The sequence below is a fragment of the Aquarana catesbeiana genome, linkage group LG06 (genome assembly GCF_042186555.1).
Source record: "Aquarana catesbeiana isolate 2022-GZ linkage group LG06, ASM4218655v1, whole genome shotgun sequence".
Taxonomy (NCBI): domain Eukaryota; kingdom Metazoa; phylum Chordata; class Amphibia; order Anura; family Ranidae; genus Aquarana; species Aquarana catesbeiana.
This window is the reverse complement of record NC_133329.1, coordinates 98,279,786-98,302,023: the sequence shown is the minus strand read 5'-3', so window position 1 is coordinate 98,302,023 and position 22,238 is coordinate 98,279,786. Positions and strand designations below refer to the sequence as shown.

Here is a 22,238-nt window from a genome sequence, read left to right as displayed (position 1 = left end):
AAAGAGGTTAAGGTTTAATTACGTAATAAACCAAAGTCCAGAAAGACAGGAATTATCATTTCACAGTCAGATTATGTTTGTGCCATTAAACATTCAGCGAAAATGAGATCTAAACAGCTTTAAATAAATTCTTCAAGTACAGCTGCTCCACAGAGGACATAAGTGCTAATGATAGTGTGCTTCTCCAACTGGAACAACTATCCCCAACTACAAGGCATCATACTATGAACTGTGCGGGATGTCTTTTTTTTTCATATGCCCTGTGATCTGTGAAGTCATGCAGAAGGTAGGGAAGGAAGATATACAAATGACTCAGAATATACTGTACGGACTAAGGTTTTTAGACACCTGACCATCACACCTATTTGAGTTTGCTGGACATCTCATTCCAAAACCATGGCCCTTAATTTAGGCTTAGCCTCTCTTTGCGGCTATAACAGCCTCCGCTGTTTTGGGAAGGCTTTCCAAAAGATTTTGGAGTGTGTCTATGGGAATTTGTGCCCATTTAGTCAATAGTGCATTTGCAAGGTCAGGTACCGATGTTGGATGAGAAGACCTCACACTTTATCTGAGTTCCAATTCATCCCAAATGTGTTCAGTAGGGTTAAGGTCAGAAATCTGTACAGGACACTTGAGTTCCTCTAGACCAGGGATCTTCAAACTATGGTCCTCCTGCTGTTGCAGAACCACACATCCCATTAAGCATTGTATATCTCTGCCGTTCACAGACTAGGCATGATGGGAATTGTTGTTCCTGAACAACTGGAGAGCCATAGTTTGGAGACCCCTGCGTCTAGACCAAACTCATCAGACCATGTCTTTACGTTGCTGGCTTTATGCACAGGGACTTCATGCTGGAACAGAAAACGAAAGGAACAGAGAGCACACCAGCCTAGCGCATTACCTTTCCGACAATTTATTCTTTAAAAAATGTATACATTATACTTACAAATGGAATGAATGTGGCAAGCAAAATATATAAAGTCCACCAGATGCTGCACTCAGCATGGTCCGCTGACCAGTATCAGTCATGGAATGAAAAGTCCAGACAAAGTTGATGCGCTTCGAGAGGTGTCCAGCCCTGAAGAGGGGACACCCCTTGAAACGCATCAGCTTTGTTCACCACCTCTCTGGCTGGGCAGGGTGTCAGGTGAACCACAGTAATCAGCAACCTCTACGGGGGCATGGCCACAATCTTATGAGAGGTGCTCTTGAAATTAATGGCCTGGATGCAGGGGTCTCTTTAAAATCACTTACAGACCTCCTGCCGCAGTTTTACGTTGGCTGTTTGAAGGAGGATATTGTTGTTATGGCAGCAGCAAGCTGCCATAACCCCGGTATCCTCTTCTTCAGCGGGCGGTCCGCTACAAGATAAAAGTGGTCCCTGCAGTGGACTTGCCGCGAGATCACTTTTATCAGTGGAGGGAGAGGGGCCCCCCCTCCCACCGCGATCCGGTGCCCTCCGCCGCTTACCGGAGCCGTCGGCAGTGGCGGAGGCAATCACTTCCTGTCACTTGCTGGGTATGGAGACGAGTGAGGGGAAGATGGCCCCCACCCATCTCCATACAATTGCTGGGTGGAAGCGACGTCACTTCCGCCCACAGCTCTTAAGGGGCCATTTTTTTAAATCATTTTTTTAATGACATTTTTTTTTTAAATTGCATTTTAGTCTAAATATGAGATCTGAAGTCTTTTTGACCCCAGATCTCATATTTAAGAGGTCTATCATGCTTTTTTTCTATTACAAGGGATGTTTACATTCCTTGTATTAGGAATAAAAATTACAAATAAAAAAAAAAAAAAAACACTGTAAAAATAAAAAATAAAAGGTAAAATAAATAAGAAAAAAACATTTTTTACACGTGCCCCGTCTCGACAAGCTCGCATGCAGAAGCGAACGCATACTTGAGTAGTGCCCGCATATGAAAACGGTGTTTAAACCACACACGCCGCGATCAGTAGAGCGACAGCAATAATTCTATCCCTAGACCTCCTCTGTAACTTAAAACATGCAACCTGTAGAATTTTTTAAATGTCGCCTATGGAGATTTTTAAGGGTAAAAGTTTGTTGCCATTCCACAAGCGGGCACAATTTTGAAGCTTGACATGTTGGGTATCAATTTACTCGGCGTAACATTATCTTTCATAATATAAAAAAAAAAATTGGGCTGACTTTACTGTAAGACCACTGAGCAAATACGGTGTGACAGAAAGTATTGCACAACCACCGTTTTATTCTCTAGGGTGTTCAAAAAAAAATGTATAATGTTTGGGGGTTCTAAGTAATTTTCTAGCATGAAAAACTGTTTGTAAACGACAAATCTCAGAAAGAGACCCGGTCCTTAAGGTCTTGCTCCTGTTAAATTTATTCCAGTTTGACATGCCTAGTTTATAACAATGGTCACAATTCATTACCTCAAACTTGCTAATAAAGTCAGCAAATATTCCAAAAAAAGCCTCAGTGGTGGAGCCCTTGGGATCCTCTCCAAAGTAGGAACAGACTTTAAAGAAATCTTCCATCGCCCGATGCTGCAGGGTGTCCAGGCTCTGCATACAGGGGAAAGTGTTCTCCAGAAATGTCTGAGCAATCGGATAAGGATCATACATGGAGATGCTAAGTAGACAGGAGCATGGCAACCTGGAAGTGGAACCATGGTTGGAACTACAGCAAAGGCAAAAACTAGCAACATGAGATCTGTTACTTTTAGTGGGAAAATGGTCCATATACACACAAACATGAATGCGGTGGCAAAAGATACACTCATAGTGAGGGAGAACTTATCTTCAGACGAGCTGGTCATACGGCTGCAGGTATTTTTGATCTCCTGGATAGTCACATGTAAGTCACTCAGGTCGGTGGTAAGTGACCTCTGATTCACTGGAAGAGAAACAAATTGTACATTGCACAGTTCTTGGTCAGACAAGACACTTACACAATAGTAGTATCAGTAAAAGTTGAGCAGACCTTTTTTTTTTAATCCAGGGGTGCTCAACCCGTGGCCCATGGAGCCATTTGATGTGGCCTGCAACCTCAAACCAGACCCATATTCTGGAATGGTGGGTCAGCAAGCCCAGATCGTGATCCCAGAACATCAGAATGCATGGAGCTTGTGCCGGCAGTGGAGGAAGCAGATGGAGGGAGTAAGAGCCGCATAAGCCGCTGCTTCCTCTGTTGTGCCGGCTCCTATCCCAAGGCGGAGTGCTACAAAGTGCACTTCGCCTGGGACTTTTCTAGAAGCCTGGAGAGTGATGCCAGCAGAAGCTGGAAGAGGAAAAAGTCAGTGTATTAAACATCATATACGCTGCAGTTTTGAAATGGGCATATTTTAGCACCTATAAAAAAGGGTTATTAGGCTGCTTTCACACTGATCCGCATATGCAGCACAGTGCACCTGCAGGTTAGCTGCACCGAGTCATAGACTTCTATTATATCCTGTGGATTTGGTGTGCACCTGCAAGATGTAATATACATCTAAAGCCTCGTACACACAATGCGATTGTTGGCCAACCGAGCCTCTGATTTTTGTCAAAAGGGCGTGTGCCTGGATATTGTCTTGCATACTAACAGTACACAATTGTCGACCAACAAACACGAATGTAATGACGTACTACGAGGAATTTCAGCTCTTGAGCGCCACCCTTTGGGCCCCTTCTGCTAATTTCGTGTTTAGTGAGCATTGATTCTGAGCAAGCGTGTTTGTACTTTCAACTTTTGTGTGACGGACATGTGTACCAACCATTAGAAAATCTGACACCAAACTGTTGTCCGCCGCAAATTTACTAGCATGTCATCCAACATTTGTTGGCAGAAAGTTGGACAACAATTGTCAAAAGGAGCGTACTAATAGTAAGATTTTAGGACAACAGTCTGTCAACAGACAATCCCTTGCCAACAATCTGATCATGTGTACGAGGCTTAAGGCTCAGTGTAGCTAATCCACAGGAAAATCTGCAGATGTACTTTGCTGTAAACCGCAGTGCATAAGTGTAAAAGCAGATTTATAAGGGGCTCAGGACAGTAAGGGCTTGTTTACATTTGCAGTTTGGTGGGCGGTAAACCCCTACAGTTCATTGTAGCCCACGACCGGTTACCAAAATCACTGAAGTCACCCTTACTCTTCAAATGGTTTAGCACCCTTGATGTAATCTATAGTAATTATCCCACTTTAGCCAAAAGCATTTGCATTTCCGAATATTGATCCCATTGTGTTTTATCAATCCTAACACAGATGAAGCCACAAGCATCTGGCAATAAAGAGTTACCAACACCAGGGGATCCGGCCATCTTTTGATCTTAACCAACGCTGATTAATAATTGCACAAATCATAAAAGGCCATTCAAGATAAGCAAAAGGAAAGAAAGCTGGATAAATTATCTTGGGTCCATTTGGAATCATGTTAAATATCGTGGAGGCTTTGTTTTGTATCTTGTATCTTGGGAAAATGGGAAGCTATGCTTTTCCAGTGCAGGGCAAAGCAACAGGTCCATGTTAATGTCAGCTGCTTACGAGGTGTGTCTAAAATATTTGGGTAAATGGTCCGATATCTCAACGGCAACATGGCCCAGGTGTGAGGGCATGCACATGGCTATCCAGAGACACTTTAGGAAGCGTCACCTAGCGTGGAGTACATGTGACCATTGGGGTAAACCCGCTGCAGGCAGTCAAACATAGTCAGTGTGAGAGGTAGGGTCACAGTACAATGGAGCAACAAGTGAACATCAAGTTCTGCTACAAATTGGAGAAAACACAGACGGAAACGCATGAAATGTTGGTGCAAGTGTACGGAATGGAAGCCGTGAGCAGAAAATGTATTTACGATGAGTTCAAAAGCTTTCACGACGGGAAGGAAACGACTGAGGATAGCCACGTTCGGGTTCAGGTCGGCCTTCCACAAGCAGAACCCCAGACACGATCAAGCGAGAGCGACAAATGCTGGCATGAGATCTCGGCCACTGACTCTACGATTGATTGCGGAGGAATTGGGCATTAGCAAGAAAACGGTGCGCACCATCGCCTGCAAAGATTTGGGTAAGCGGAAGATCTGTTCCTGGTTTGTGCCGCACAAGCGGACAGATGAAAAGAAAGGAAAACGGATGGAAACGTCTGGGGATTTCATTATCATGTGTGACCAGAATCTATCCTTTCTGCGAACCGTTGTCACAGGGGATGAGACTGTATCTTCTGTTGTGTTTGTTTTCTGATACCATTCACTAAACTTTTTAGACACACCTCCTATGCCGCATACACACGATCGGATTTTCCGACAACAAATGTTGGCTGTGAGCTTGTTGGCAGTAAGTCCGACCGTGTGTATGCTCCATCGAACATTTGTTGTCTGACATTCCGCCAACAAATGGCTAGCAGGTTCTTAAATTTTTCGTTGTCAGACTTTCCGATCGTGTGTACACAAGTCCGTCACACAAAAGTCCACGCATGCTCGGAATCAAGTATGAGCCGGAAGAGCTCGGTCCTGTAAAACTAGCGTTCGTAATGGAGATATCACATGACTATTAAACTTCCTTTTTATTGGATCGTCGTGCGTGTTGTACGTCACCACGTTCGTAATTGTTGGCCATGTGTATGTAAGACAAGTTGGAGCCAACACCCTTCGAACAAAAATCCACGGTTTTGTTGTCGGAAAGTCCGATCGTGTGCACGGGGCATAATACTTATCTGAAGAGGAAAGCGAGGGGGCCTTGTATAAGCTCCCAGTTGTGACCCCCACCCTAAATAACACCACTGTGTGTTTGAAGTGGCCAACCACCATGTATGGGTGCTGTCATGTTCAAATGAATCACTACATACTGCTGATATTTTTCATCACTCAAGGCAGAAGACGCAAGCAGAGGAGGGGTGTGGGTATGTGCACTTAGAGGGGCTGACTCTCAGTTTGCTCTGCATAGCCAATACCAGGTTTGTTTTAAATACTCTCACATTTCCTTGGACTTGTGCTATCAGTTTACAGTGGACTAAGAAGCCATGAGGATTTATGTCCAAACATGTCCATACATGGGGCCAGAACATTGCTTTGAAACAGCGTTTTTTTGCAAAAAGGGTGCTGTGGCACCGTCGGGTGCTGTCTGGTTTCCCCTGGGGTGTCGCGATCATAGGACCCAGTTTGCCCTGGATCAGTGTCATGAGTTGCCAAGGTGTGGGTGGGCTGACTGCCAGCCTCATAACAACCAATGACTCTCTAGGGCCAGGACGCACAGTTTCATTCTTTGCACTGGTGATGAGGGATGGCTTGAGGCAGCATGTAGCGAGAAGACAGAAGTCCACCTCTTCAACCTCCTTTTTTTCATGTCAAAAGGTAGGGCTCTGATGTGGAGAGGAGACTAGATGATTGGGGCAACTCTAATGTGATAGGAGGCTCTCGTGTATTGGGGGAACTATGACATGCAATGTTAATTTTGACATCAAATTTCAACGTAGTTTTAGTCATAGTCTTTCGACTAAAATCTCTTACATTTTAGTCGACTAAAATCTAATGAGTTTAGTGAAATTTGAATACATTATTTAAACATTTATCTGGAATTTCCAAACTCATTTTATACTTCTGGAGTAAAAATCTAATAACATGTTTTTTATTGATGGTTTGAACATGCACTACAGACACAGATTAAGCCGTTCTGATATATATAACCAATGTTAATTTTGACGTAAAATTTCAATTCAGTTTTAGTCATATGCCGCGTACACATGAGCGGAATTTCTGTCGGAAAAATCTTGGATGGTTTTTCCGATGGAATTCCGCTCAAGCTTGGCTTACATACACACGGTCACACAAAAGTTCGCTGAACTTTCGACCGTCAAGAATGCGGTGACGTACAATACTACGATGAGCCGAGAAAATTAAGTCCAATGCTTCCGAGCATGCGTCAAATTGTTTCCGAGCATGCGTAGGAATTTTGCGTGTCAGAATTGGTACAGACGATCGGAATTTCCGATCTGAACTTTTTCCGACCAAAAAATTGAGAACATGCTCTGAATCTTTTGCTGGCTGGAATTCCACCAGCAAAAGTCCGATGGAGCATACACACAGTCGCATTTTCCGACCAAAAGCTCCCATCGTTCTTTTGCTGGCCGAATTTCCGATCGTGTGTACGGGGCAATGGTCTTTTGACTAAAATGTCATTTTATGTTTTAGTTTTATTATAGTCATCTAAATTGTTTTAGATTTAGTTGTATTTTAGTTGACTAAAATAGTGTTAATTTCGTTGACAAAATAAACACTAATGACATGAAGGGAGAACCTCTGAAGTGACGTTTATTTTCATCAAGTTTGTTGTGTGCATTGGCCCAGGCATCCAAATAATAAGTAACATTTAAGTTTTTTACATTTTAGACTGTGGTGCCTTGATAAGTTGTATACTTTTAAAGCCTGCCACGACTGAAAAAAAGGTTGAGAAACGCTGGTTAAAAATAACAGGGCCACATTTAAAGGGGTTGTAAACCCTCAGGGTTTTTCACATTAAAGGGGTTGTAAACCTTTGGGTTTTTTCACCTTAATGCATCCTATGCAATAAGGTGAAAAAACACCTGGCAGTGACCGGCCCCCCCAGCCCCCCCGTTTTACTTACCTGAGCCCTGAAACTTGACCCGGCGGGGATGCAATGTCTCTCTGCAGGGGGTTCTCGGCTCTTGAATGGATAGATTGATAGCAGCGCAGCCATTGGCTCCCGCTGCTGTCAAACAAATCCAATGACACGGGCGCCGGGGGGCGGGGTCGAGTCATACATTCGGCTATGGACGCCGAATACTGGACTCAGGAGCGCGCTCGCAAGGTAACCCCCTTGGGAGAGCGCTTCTCCTAGGGGGTTATCTGATGTGGGGAGGAGGTGCGAGAGCCGCCGGGGGACCCCAGAAGACGAGGTTCAGGGCCACTCTGTGCAAAACGAGCTGCACAGTGGAGGTAAGTATGACATGTTTGTTATTTTAAAAAAATTAAAAAACTAACCCTTACAATCACTTTGATGCATTCTATGCATTAAGGTAAAAAACCTCCTGTGATGCAGCAGCCCCCCAGAGCCCCCCTTTTACTTACCTGAACCCGATCTTTCCAGTGACGGGGACGAGCACACCAGCTCCAGCCGCTGTCTCGGGTCCTGATTGGATAGATTGATAGCAGCGCAGCCATTGGCTCCCATTGCTGTCAATCAAATTCATTGACGCGGGAGCCAGGAGCAGGGCCGAGTCCTGCTGTCTGTGTCAATGGACACAGCAGCAGGACAAGGGATCGAGCCCGCACGAGTGCCCTAAAGGAGAGCGGCTCTCCAACGGGGCACTTGAGAAGAGGAGGAGCCAGCAGCACCACTGAGGGACCCCAGAAGAGGAGGATTGGGGCCACTCTGTGCAAAACCAACTGAACAGAGGAGGTAAGTATGACATTTTGTTTTAAAAAAAAAGAACCTTTACATATCCTTTTAACTTTTAAGGCCATATCGTTTCAGATACTGGATGTCTCTAAAAAGGATGCAGTGGTAGGATCTTGTACAATTGTTTAAACTATCCTCCACACAATATAGGACTTTAACACACCAGCCATATTCCTGTATCTGTCCAAAATGGCCATCCCAGTTTATGACAAATACATAAATCTGCTTGCCTCAGCTAAGATAATCAAAGAGTTTGGTGGTCCAATTTGCCTGTGTATAGCCAACCTAACTGAAATCTGACAACAGATCATCCGGCCGATTCCTCTTCTTGTGTCTGTAATTTTTCCCACTGCATCAGAACAGCAGTTGAAAGTATTGATTTAGCATTAGACCTAGTTTACACAAGCATAGAACCATATCAGACAGGCACAGTTTGATGCGACCTGCAATAAAAATGAGTTTGACACCCATGCTTTAGGTATTTTATTTTTTTGTGGTTAGTCACACAAATATTAATCAGTAATGCTGAGATACTAATTACCTACTCATATGTGAGGTTACCTGCAATACATGGTTGGTGCCTCTGTAGGACAAGTTTAGCAAGCACTGCTTTAAAATGGGCACTAGACTGGCAGATTACCTTTGGCAGCAAGAGGCACAGTAGGAAGATCCTTGGCAAAGCTTAGCAGCTCAGGAAAATGCAGGCGGAGGGATTTGGCAAGTATGTGCAAAAAAGTAGACTTCCCATCCACAGTCTTGGTGGTATTGAGCTGTAATACACATCCAAACATACCAATTTAGAGACGCTTACAATGCACCCAAACTTTGAGTATTCACAAACTTATTTTGCAGCTGGGTAAGTGTGGCCCATATAACCACCAATGTATTTAAATACAGCACAACAGGCTTAGAGCTCTCACTTGCGGAAAGAGAAGAAGCAATGAATTAAAGTGGAGGTTTAGTTAAAAAAAAAAATACAAAGTCCAAGACTTGCAAAAACAAACAAAGCAGCTTTCATTGCAATACTCGCTTTCACTCCTGAGTTGTCCGCTACAGGAATTCCTTTCTCACCAAACTGCGGCGAGGGAGGGCAGATGTGGCCCTTGGGGCACTATTCCTCCCACTGACATCAACAAAGGGGCACTATTCCTCTCACAGACACCATCAATGGGGCACTATTTCTCTCACGGACACCAATGATGGGGGACTATTCCTCTTACGGACACCAATGATGGGGCGCTATTGCTCCCACTGACACCAATGATGGGGCACTATTCCTCCCACTGATACCAATGTTGGGGCACTATTCCTCTCACGGACAACAATGATGGGAGACTATTCCTCTTATGGACACCAATGATGGGGCACTATTCTTCACACTGACACCAACAATGGGGCACTATTCCTATCACAGACATCAATGATGGGGGCTATGCCTTTTATGGACACCAATCATGGGGCGCTATTGCTCCCACTGGCACCAATGATGGGGTACCATTCCTCCAACTGACACCAATGATGGGGCACTATTCCTCCCACTGACACCAATGATGGGGTACTGTTCCTCCCACTGACACCAATGATGGGACACTATCTCTCTCACAGACACCAATGATGGGGCACTATTCCTCTCACCAGCACACACGGGTCAGCGCTCTCTGCCATTAGCTGAGAGCACTGATCGGAGCAGGTCGGCTGCTGGTTTTCCAGCATGCAGGTCCGAATGGCCAGCTTCTGTTGGACCGGCTGCCATACACTGGGCTTAATGTTGTTGTTTTTTTTTTTTAATTGGCCGATGTCACAAGATTTTCAGCCCATGTGTACTAGGCTTAAAGGCTACAAACCACTGGAGGGAAGCAGGAAAGACCCATGACATCACCAACCATTGAAAAAAGGGATATAGTGCAGGAAACAGGGGCACAGGGAGGTCAGGGGTTAGGTAGTGGTTCTCACAATCTAGATGTCAATTTAAAAGGAAACCTATACTGAGTGAAACATGGAGTCTTCTACTGCTGGTCTCTTTTTGAAAATGCAGTTTTTCAGGCTTGCTCTGACTATAATGCTTTCTTTAAATGAGGAATATCCAGATTGATTTCTGGGGGATCAGGAAGGAATTAAATTTTCCCCCACTGGAACAAATTTTGTCTTTTTTTTTTCAACCCAACTTTGAACCTAGAACTTGAAACAGATGAACTCCTGATGTGCACACTGGTTCTGGGTCAGTGATTCAGTTAAAAGAGAAGTATGGACTTTTTTTTTTTCAGATTCATACTTATGTTGGTGGATGCTGCATCTGTCCCCCGCCAGCTCTGAAGGTGAGAAACTATCAAACAACGCAGATCGCTCGGTTCTCAGGGCTCCCTGAGCCGAGAGCTGGTGACTGTCTGTCACCGGCTCTCTGCTCTGCCCCCCCCCCACCTCGCTGGGTTGTAGAGGGGGCGGGAGCTGCCAGCTCAGGCTCTCAGTGGCTTGCTGAGAGGCTTAGCTGGATGCCGCTCCAGGTATGAGGGTGGGTCCGGACTTCACTGTCACGATCTTGCCTGAGCCTGGTCAGGCTCTGTGACGTCAGCCAACAGCAGGCTTCAACCCACTGTCAGCTGAAAATGGGTCACAGGAGTGCAAAAGTAACTGCACTCCTGTGATGCACAGGAGAAGTACAGCCCAACAAGCTTTAGCTGTACTTCTCCTTTAAGTGTTAGGCTCACAAACAGCCATACAACTATCATTTACAAAATAAAGTTAGCAATGGCAGCCTACATATTTATCTCAATACAATTTTTTCTTTTCTTCAAAGGCTGAAGAAGGTGCTTATGGGACATCCATTAGACCTTTTATGCATGTCTTGTATGCATGTACTGAAAGGTTCCATAGAGTTTTTCAGTAGCTAACACTCTCTCACAGTTATTGAGATTCTATTTCTTGTCTATATCCAATTTAGAAATAGTGATGTCCCTTTCCATTCATAAGTCTGACAAACAGGCACGTCAATATTATAATTCTGGATTTAGAAGTTTCTTCTTGTACTCCTGCTAGGGAGCACCATTTCTGGTCGCAATGCAAACCCATGGCTAAAATAATGGTGTGTGGTACATACCTCTGTCAAGAAGTTGATCTTGAAACCTGTCGTTCTATTCGTTTTGGGCTGTCCATCGTTCAGATAATTCCCCATAGCTAAAACAAACTAGAAACACGTTTGATATCAATTATAAAAAGCCTCCAATTTATCAATGTGTACAATTACTAATTACAATATGGAGAAGAACTTGGGTTGTTCAAAAACACAATACATAGGGGAAAACTTTATACAATAAAACTGTTATAAAATATTTAGTTTTTTTAATAAATATAGTAAGGCACAAGGGAAGCACCACCATCAACCGGATTCTTAGTTACTGTTGTAGGTACTGAAGTTGCTCCTTGACTGAAGAATCCCTATTATGCCCCGTACACACGGTCAGATTTTCCAACGGAAAATGTGTGATAGGACCTTGTTGTCGGAAATTCCGACCTTGTGTAGGCTCCATCACACATTTTCCATCGGATTTTCCGACACACAAAGTTTGAGAGCAGGATATAAAATTTTCCGACAACAAAATCCTTTGTCGGAATTTCCGATCGTGTGTACACAAATCCGACGCACAAAGTGCCACGCATGCTCAGAATAAATAAAGAGATGAAAGCTATTGGCTACTGCCCCGTTTATAGTCCTGACGTACGTGTTTTACGTCACCGCGTTCAGAATGATCGGATTTTCCGACAACTTTGTGTGACCGTGTGTATGCAAGACAAGTTTGAGCCAACATCCGTCTGAAAAAATCCATGGATTTTGTTGTCGGAATGTCCGATCAATGTCCGACCGTGTGTACGGGGCATTAGGGTTTGGATACCCACTGCTTTCATATTGGGCTAACACATAGGCAGCTCCAGGGCAAAACTTAGGAATGGTTCCCAACAAAAATTGGGTCAAGAACCTGTTTTGCATGAGTTGCCCCCTAGCATAGCATCCTGACGGTGTTACAGGCAGTCCAGTGACATAGATAGCTTGGCTGCAGTAAACAGCTAATGTGATGGCATTTTCTAATACCCGGCTTAGCATCGCCTAGCTTAGAACAAAGAGAGAGCAGTGTTCGAAGGGTGCAGAAGTGATCAGTGTAAGAGGGAAGCAGGGCTGATCAATGTATGAGGGGTGTGGGAGTTGCAAAGGTGATCAGTGTAAGAAGGGTGCAGTGGTGATCAGTTTAAAAATGATGCAGGGGGATGGAGAGGTAATTAGTGTAAGAGGAATTGCTGGGGGGAGATGCAAAAGTGAGCAGTGTAAAAGAGTTGTAGAGGTAGGGTTGCCATCTTTTTTTTCAGGCCAAACCTGAACACTTTAGTGGCGCACAGCGTGTTTTTTTATTTTTTTGGTATACACTATAAGATGTAAAAGACCTGGGATACTTTTGGGTGCCCCAAGGAGAGTAGTAATGCAGCTCAGTGCGCCACAATGAACAGTAAGTGTGGCCAAATTGAGCCACGGGAAACTCCAGTGAGCTGTCAGCCTCTGATTATGGAGGCGTGGTTAAGCCTCTGAAACGCTCTGATTGGTCACAGCGTCCCAGGCTATCTGACAGTTCACTGGAGTTTCCCGTGGCTCTCTGTATCCTTATAGCGGCATCCTTCAGTGATTCAGTGATCACAACAGCCTGGATCAGGAGAAGGCTGGCAGTGGACTTCACAGACTGTGATCTATGCCTACCACTCTGTCACACTGTGTGAGTGCAATACAGATTGTTTTTAAACATTTAATTTAAGAAAAACTACTGCACCAGCGGCTACCTGGCATCTATTTCTCCTTCCCTTCTGTCTCCTCTGTAATTGTTCCCACACTGCCGCTCTGGTCCCCTTGCTGTCCGGGTCCCCCTGTGTGCTGGGGCCCCCTACAGAAGGCCGGTACCCCCTGTCAGCAGCACTGGTGTCCGGGTCTCAGGCAGAAGGAAACCCGGGTACATCATTCAAAACCCAGACCGTCCGGGTCAAAACTGGACAGGTGGCAACCCTATGTAGAGATGAGGAGTGGTAGAAGTGGGGTGCAAGGGTAAGTGGTGGACAAGAGGTGCAGAGGTGAGTGGTGGATTCCCTGATCATTTTCATAAAGCTCTCTTTAAGGTAGGCACAAACAAAGTATTAGGTCATGATAGTAACAATTTTCCAATGACAGAAACAAGTTCCTTTTTTGGGTCTTTGGTTTAGACATGTAGGAAGCCCTGCTATGAGCCTCTTTTAGCACAGTTCAAAACCAATAACATTAAGTAAAATGATGTAAAAAGGAGACTAGAGCTCCACCTGCTAGCTGGACAGAAGACTGAACAATATTATTATGCATTAAGTCCAATATTAGAAAATAGGTTCTTCTTAATTGTAATAATAAATTAAGTTATTATGTATCCTTTAATTCTGAAGAGGCAGATACTACTTTCCTTGGCATTTTATCAGATTAGGAAGATTTAATCTGGTTTATGATCAGGATTTTTATGCAGTTTTTTAAAGTATGTTGGTATTATGTTAAAGGGGTTGTAAAGGTAAAAGTTTTTTCACCTTAATGCATTCTATGCATTAAGGTGAAAAAACTTCCGACAATACCGCCGCCCCCAGCCCCCCCCCCCCGTTTTACTTACCTGACCCCTCGGAAGTCCCCCGCTCGCTCCCGACATCGATTTCGACGCTCAGCCTGGCCGCTGATTGACTACAGTGGATGGATTGAAAGCAGCGCAGCCATTGGCTCACGCTGCTGTCAATCACATCCAATGACACAGCACGCCGGGGGGGCGGGGCCGAGTGATACAGTGAGCGGCTATAGCCGCCGGCTGTATCACGGGAATGTGCCCGCAAGAACTAACCACCATGCAAGGGAGCTCGCATTAAGGTGGTGAGTCCTTGCGGGAAGGAGCCGAAACAGCCGCCGAGGGACCCCAGAAGAGCAGGTTCGGGGCCACTCTGTGCAGAACGAGCTGCACAGTGAAGGTAAGTATAACATGTTTGTTATTTAAAAAAAAACTTACCTTTACAACCCCTTTATTTATTAGTTGGGGTATTGCTAGAGAAAGTGGTGTACTATTTGCATTTTGGTTGATTTTCTGTTATTTTTCAATCTCTGTTATTTATTCTATGTTGTATTTTAATAGTATGGATGGTTTAATAGAGAATAGTTTTAATTTGTTTTATTTAGTGCTAATTGCGGTTATTGGTAATGTTATTGTCATTGTGTCTTGTTCTGTTGATTATTGTGATCTTGTATCATCTTTGTTGAAGGTAACCGTTTGATAATAATTTCCCTTTGGGATTAATAAAGTATTCTAAATCTGAATTTTAATGGTTTCAACCACATACAGTAATAGCAAATTTAAGTCACTAAATATTTTAGTTTAAGCTAACATGTATTAATGTATTTTTTGCCATATATTTGAAAATAAAATGGCATACAAATGCTAACAAGTCACACTGATAAGTGGACAGGGGATGAGTTATTGTACATGGAGGGGTGTCATGTTTTTTGACTCCTAAACTATGGAAAACTGAAAAATATCAGTTTCCCTTGTTGCGTTATGTCTTTGTATACAGGAGCTGCAAAAAAAGGTGAGAGGACGAGGTGTCAACTCCTACTCAGAATGTGCTGACTTGTGAGATAAGACTCATTAAACAGGAATGTTTCCATCTACTCCCCAGTCTACCAGTTAATTGTTACCTGCTAGGCCCTGTCTTCTATTGTGCTCGCTCAGCAACATCCCCAAGCTTGTTATTAATAATTTTTAAGGTACTCAGCATCACACTGCAGCACAATGGCATGCCCAAGATCTCACCTAATATATAAGCTGGCACGCAACTGGTCATACAAAAGGCCATTTTATTAATAAGAGGAATTACATCATTGCATTGAGAAAGTTACGCAGGCCGGACAAAAGATGCTATAATTCAGCGTGGCATAAAATAGATATGCACTCAAGAAGTGAAGGTTTGTACATTTAGAAAGGTTAATTGCAACCAGGCAGTATCCTGAATGATTTACCTTTTGCCTACTGAAAACATCAGTTCACTCCTAATGCTTAGACACTCCTGTTCTGTAGCCTCATATCTGAAGTGGAGACCATCTAAGGCACTGCTGCCTCTGACTGCTGGGTGTAGTGTGATATATATATATATATATATATATATATATATATATATATATATATATATATATATATATATATACACACACACACATACACACACAGTATCTCACAATATATATATTCTTGTAAAAAGGATTACGCTGCGCTACAGTGCCAGTAACTCTCAAAGTGCCACAGACCATGCAATGGTGCGATTCGGTGACCCCAAAGGTAATGCTCTCACCTCAGAGCGTGTGACCAAGTCGCTAGACAAAGTCAAATCACGCTTGTGAACCACCCCGGGTTCTAAGTAGATCACAAGATCCCAGGCTCCAATGCAGTAATGAGTATATAGATGGGAAGAGAAAACTACATAGTATAATACCGTTTTAAAATTTATTAAAAGATATAGATACTCTCCCCAAAAGGATGGAGCGAGAGACAGCTGAGCTGCCTATTGAGGAGACGCACACAATACCCTCACGAAAAATATCATACTTGCAATGTTTAGAGCGGTGCACTGACGCACCTATATATTGTGAGTACTCCTTTTGGGGAGAGTATCTATATCTTTTAATAAATTTGAAAACGGTATTATACTATGTCGTTTTTTTTTCTTCCCATCTATATACTCTTTACTGCATTGGAGCCTGGGATCCTGTGATCTACTTAGAACCCGGGGTGGTTCACAAGCGTGGTTTGACTTTGTCTAGGCGACTTGGTCACATGCTCTGAGGTGAGCGCATTACCTTTGGGGTCACTGAATCGACCATTGCATGGTCTGTGACACTTTGAGAGTTACTAGCAAGTTGATTGTATCACCAGTGGACATCACGTTTAGGCACCTTTATACCTTTTGTGGGACTTCATAGTGAACTATATTTTTTGGCTGCATTGAGGACTTTTTTGCACATGAACTGTGTGACACCAAATTACTTTTTGTTTTGTATTTTTTGCACTTAGCACTTTTTACATGCTCATATATATATTTATATTGTAATAAGTATGTTTATTTGCACATTTGCCCTTTATGCGTTTATATTTTGCACATTTGAGCAATATTGTCATTTAGTTATGCATATTGGCACATTTGCACTTTGATGCGTTTACATTCATTTATTCATTGCATCTAGTAATGCTGTGATTCAGTTATGCTTATTGGTACCTGTGCACTTTGATGCGTTAATCTGTCATATTTCATATTTGAATTTGCATTTATACTTTGATGCGTTTAAATGCATTTGTCAATTTTCACATTTGTATTCAGAGTATTTATCTATTATTAGGTCCGCTTACCTTGTAGAGGTATTGTGTTTCCCACATCCACATGCGTTTATTTAGACACAGTTGTTCTATCATGCTATAATTTAGCAGCATGTCTAACACACTCTAGTGCAGCGTAATCCTTTTTACATTTGTCATTTTGCACGCATATGAGACGTGTTTAACGCACGCAGCTGAGTAGTGCTTTACTAAGTTTTCTGTGACTCGCAGGATCCCCATCATTGTCTAAATATATATATTCATGTTTCATGTGACAACACTGAAGAAATTACACTTTGCTACAATGTACAGCTTGTATAACAGTGTAAATTTGCTGTCCCCTCAAAATAACTCAACACACAGCCATTAATGTCTAAACCGCTGGCAACAAAAGTAAGTACACCCCCTAAGTAAAAATGTCCAAATTGAGACCATTTAGCCATTTTCCCTTCCCAGTGTCATGTGACTCATTAGTGTTACAAGGTCTCAGGTGTGAATGGGGAGAAGGTGTTATCGCTCTCACTCTCTCATACTGGTCGCTGGAAGTTCAACATAGCACCTCATGGCAAAGAACTCAGCGTCATATCCAGAGGTTGTCTTTGGGAAATAGACGTATGAGTGCTGCCAGCATTGCTGCAGAGGTTGAAGGGGTGGGGGGTCAGCCTGTCAGTGCTCAGACCAAATGCCGCACACTGCATCAAATTAGTCTGCATGGCTGTTGTCCCAGAAGGAAGCCTCGTCTAAAGATGATGCACAAGAAAGCCCACAAACAGTTTGCTGAAGACAAGCAGACTAAGGACATGGATTACTGGAACCATGTTCTGTGGTCTGATGAGACCAAGATAAACTTATTTGGTTCAGAAGGTGTCAAGCGTGTGTGGCGGCAACCAGGTGAAGAGTACAAAGACAAGTGTGTCTTTCCTACAGTCAAGCATGGTGGTGGGAGTGTCATGGTCTGGGGCTGCATGAGTGCTGGGGAGCTACAGTTCATTGAGGGAACCATAAATGCCAACATGTACTGTGACATACTGAAGCAGAGCATAATCCCCTCCCTTTGGAGACTGGACCGCAGGGCAGTATTCCAACATGATAACAACCCCAAACCTCCAAGACCACCACTGCCTTGCTAAAGAAGCTGAGGGTAAAGGTGATGGACTGGCCAAGCATATCTCCAGACCTAAACCCTATTGATCATCTGTGGGGCATCCTCAAATGGAAGGTGGAGGAGCGCAAGGTCTCTAACATCCACCAGCTCCGTGATGTGGTCATGGAGGAGTGGAAGAGGACTCCAGTGGTAACCTGTGAAGCTCTGGTGAACTCCATGCCAAAGAGGGTTAAGGTAGTGCTGGAAAATAATGGTGGCCACACAAAATATTGACACTTTGGGCCCAATTTGGACATTTTCACTTAGGGGTGTACTTACTTTTGTTGCCAGCGGTTTAGACATTATTGGCTGTGTGTTGAGTTATTTTGAGGGGACAGCAAATGTACACTGTTATACAAGCTGTACACTCACTACTTTACATTGTAGCAAAGTGTCATTTCTTCAGTGTTGTCACATGAAATGCTAGAATAAAATATTTACAAAAATGTGAGGGGTGTACTCACTTTTGTGAGATACTGTATATACAGGATATATATCTATATATATATATAGATATATATCTATCTATATACATATATATAGATAGATATATATATCTATAGATATCTATATATCTATAGATATATGTAGATATATCTATAGATATCTATAGCTATATCTCTAGAGATAGCTATAGATATATATATATATACACACACACACACACACACACACACACATATACATGCAAGAGTTTAGCTTCAAAACTTACAAATGTTATGGTTTGGGTGTCTTCTTTTTTTATAGTTTCCTTTGTAAAGCTATTATAAATGTAAGGCTGTTTCCAATATCATTTGCTCTATGAACATTCCTCCTCTAACTTTTCTTGAAGTTAACTTCATAATAATGGCACATTCAGCATTTGTTTTCTTACTCTGGATAAAATCGATACACTTTTATGGAGCAGAGCATTAAACAGCAGTTAATGGATTTTTATGAACTCCCACTGCTGGAACAAAAAGAACTTCCAGGACCATCCAGTAAAAGCAAGCAATTATCTTCTACACAAGCTTAACAGCCTTATTAAAACGGGATTGAAAAAAAAACACCAAGCTGGAATTTCTGATGCAATGGAAATAAAATATAAACGTGTTGTAAGAAGCCAAAAGACACTGCGCAAATGGATATTTTCATTGCAGTAACTTGAACAGATAAGTCCCCTCTCCTCATCATCATACTAGTGAAAAAATGTTAATGAAAATGTTCCATAAAACGCTCTGTTTTCATTACATGCCTTCATTTAGACCCAGTGATGTCATTACTGGTTTTCTGTTCTCCTCTATACAATGCAGGCAGATCATGGCCACTAGGAGGAGCTGGCAGGAAGCTGACCCGTAAGGAAGACGAGAGAAGTTGGATGCGGTCACCAGTGGTGACAACGCATCGATGGAGGGCTTCGTTTGCAGCTAAATTTGACATAATGTGCTAGTATGCGATGCATACTAGCACATTACGCCTTTACTTTGCCGGTCAGAAAAAAAAAAAAAGGAGAGGCAGCGTTTACTTCCTCTTTAATAGAGAGAGTAATCCTAGAGGGAACCAGAGTTGGCAACCTTCAGTAAATTCACAGACAGTTTGTAAAAATCCATGATTTTTACATCTGTCTGTGTACAGTACATACATGTAATCTACGGTACTGATGATCATCTCCATCTAGTGGCTAACATGCACACTACTTCGTTCAATGTTATCCCCGGGACTTTTTTTCAGTGGGAACACAGTTCCAGCAGCTCCAACACTGATCGTAATTACAAAATCATCCAGCGCCCAGGGCAAACATTGCAAACTGCGCCCCCCCCCCCCCTCCCGTTTATGTGCAAGCTTAGAGGATAATCTGCTCAGCAGTCACTCACTAGTCAAAATCACTCCTGCTATCACTACACCTGGCAGCCTTGCAACAGAAGGAAGGCCCCCCATCCCTACAGTAAACCATTGTACCCAGGGCATTCGACCCTCTCGCCCAACCCTTGTCCCGGCCCTGGCTGGTGGGTCTATTGATGTTGGCTGCTGGGGGATCTGTTGTCACTGGTGGGGATGTATTTTTTGTGGGGGTCTTTTGTTGCTGTGTAGGTCTATTTTTGTTGGCTGAGGATTCCTATGTTGCTGGAGGGTCAGTTGTTGCTGGGAAGGATCTTTTGTGGAGGGAGAGGTCTATTGTTTCTGGCTGCTGGAGGGTCTATTAATAATGGCTGCTTGGAGATCTGTTGTTGCTGCTGAGGGTCTTTTGTTGCGCAGGGCCCATTGTTGCTGGGGTGGGGGAGGTCTGTCTTTATGTGGGGAATCTATTGCTGCTGTGGTGGGTCTATTGTTGCTGTGGTGGGTCTATTGTTGCTGTGGTGGGTCTGTTGTTGCTAGGGGGTCTGTTGTTGCTGGGGTGGGGTATATCAAATTCCATACAAATTATTTAGTAGCACACAATGATACTTGGTTCTGTTTTCTCTAAAAGGGAGGTGGGTTGGGGTGGAGCCTAGAGACAGGCTCAGAGGTGGGTAGGGGGCAGAGACGAAGGTTGACTCAGAAGGGGAGAGTTCCTGCACCTATTCTCTGAGAAAAAAAAGCCCTGGTTATCCCACTAGACCGCCCACACGAGAAACCTCCAGAAACCTGAGGGGGGGGGTCCCAAGTTTTTGACTGCCTAGGGGCCTCCACAGAGTTGAATCTGGCACTGTGTCCACCCATCAACTTAAATGGTATTGTACTACATCCGAACCATTGCCCACCCTTCAACATAAATGGTATTGTACTACATCCGAACCATTGCCCACCCATCAACTTAAATGGTATTGTACTACATCCGAACCATTGCCCACCCTTCAACATAAATGGTATTGTACTACATCCGAACCATTGCCCACCCTTCAACATAAATGGTATTGTACTACATCCGAACCATTGCCCACCCTTCAACATAAATGGTATTGTACTACATCCGAACCATTGCCCACCCTTCAACATAAATGGCACAGGTTGCACAGTTTTCAAGGGTGAAGTTGTATTTTAATATAAATATTTACTGTTCAATCTGCATAGCTATGGCATGCTTCATAGGTTATATGAGATTTCTGAGTCTACAAACCTCAAGGATCTTGGCAAGTTTCTTGCTGTTTCTGAGGTCAACTGAGGCCTTTAGGACACAGTCACAGCTGGCCCGAATTTCCTCAGTCTTCTCCTGCAGGGTGCTCTTAAATAGCAGACTTCGTAGGCGCATCTTATACTCCGGGACCAACATCATCTGCAGGATGTAGAAAGAGAGCTCAACATACATTACATAGTGCCCTCAGAATCATACTGCACTCAGCTGTAACAACAGCAACTTCTAATAACAGGACACGTCTTCTCCTTTCATAAAACTGGATTATTTTTATAACGACACATCATATACAGAAAAGAGGGTCATCCAATGCAGTTTTCTCATACAGTAGATATTCCGAGTAAAAAACTAATTAATGCCCCGTACACACGATCGGACTTTCCGACAACAAAACCGTGGATTTTTGTCTGAAGATTGTTGGCTCAAACTTGTCTTGCATACACACGGTCAGACAAATGTTGGCCAACAATTCCGAACGTGAAAACACGGTAACGTACAACACGTGCGACATACCGATAAAAAGGAAGTTCAATAGTCAGGTGATATCTCCATTACGAACACTAGTTTTACAAGGCCGAGCGCTTCCGGCTCGTACTTGATTCCGAGCATGCGTGAACTTTTGTGCGCAGACTTGTGTACACACGATCGGACTTTCCGACAACAAAGTTTTGTTGGCGGAAAATTTGAGAACCTGCTATCAAACATTTGTGGGCGGAAAATTCAACAGCAAATGTCCGATGGAGCATACACACGGTCAGACTTTCCGACAACAGGCTCACATCAAACATTTACCGTCGGAAAATCTGACCGTGTGTACGCGGCATTACTGTTAGTGTATGAGAATATCAGAATGTAGCTATAGTCTTATTCCTGCTTTAAACATTAATTGTCATTTACTGATCATTGTCAACAGAACAGACAGTTGTAGGACATTCACAATTTTATAGTTGTCCCTGAAGGAATAGAATAGAATAGAAGGTAACGGGAAATCATTCAATGAGGACACATGTGCAGGAGTTGCACAGTGGACCACTTTACATTCTTGGTGTTGGTTAATGTCACAACCTATTCTGCACTGAGGCTGAGAATAAAGAGTGGCAGTGCAAAGAGCAACCTTGGCTCCTCCAGGTTTGGTAATCTGTCTGGACGCATTTTGTCCCTTAAAATGCCTTTCAACTGGTTACCGACCTTGGAAACGGAGGAGCCAAGATCACTTGCTGCACAGTGGTCCAT

At 43.3% G+C, this 22,238-nt stretch overlaps 1 protein-coding gene across 3 annotated transcripts in view; it reads right to left on the bottom strand.

Moving 5' to 3' along the window:
- The window catches only part of GRID2IP (Grid2 interacting protein), a 211,705-nt gene that overhangs the window by 3,136 nt on the left and 186,331 nt on the right, over positions 1-22,238 (bottom strand). For all 3 annotated transcript variants that reach the window (XM_073636502.1, XM_073636501.1, XM_073636500.1), the window contains 5 exons: positions 20,991-21,146; positions 11,472-11,558; positions 9,018-9,147; positions 2,760-2,878; positions 2,416-2,580 (listed from right to left, as the gene is read on the bottom strand). In XM_073636502.1, the coding sequence (XP_073492603.1) occupies positions 2,416-2,580; positions 2,760-2,878; positions 9,018-9,147; positions 11,472-11,558; positions 20,991-21,146 (657 nt within the window). The remainder of the gene's footprint in view (positions 1-2,415; positions 2,581-2,759; positions 2,879-9,017; positions 9,148-11,471; positions 11,559-20,990; positions 21,147-22,238) is intronic.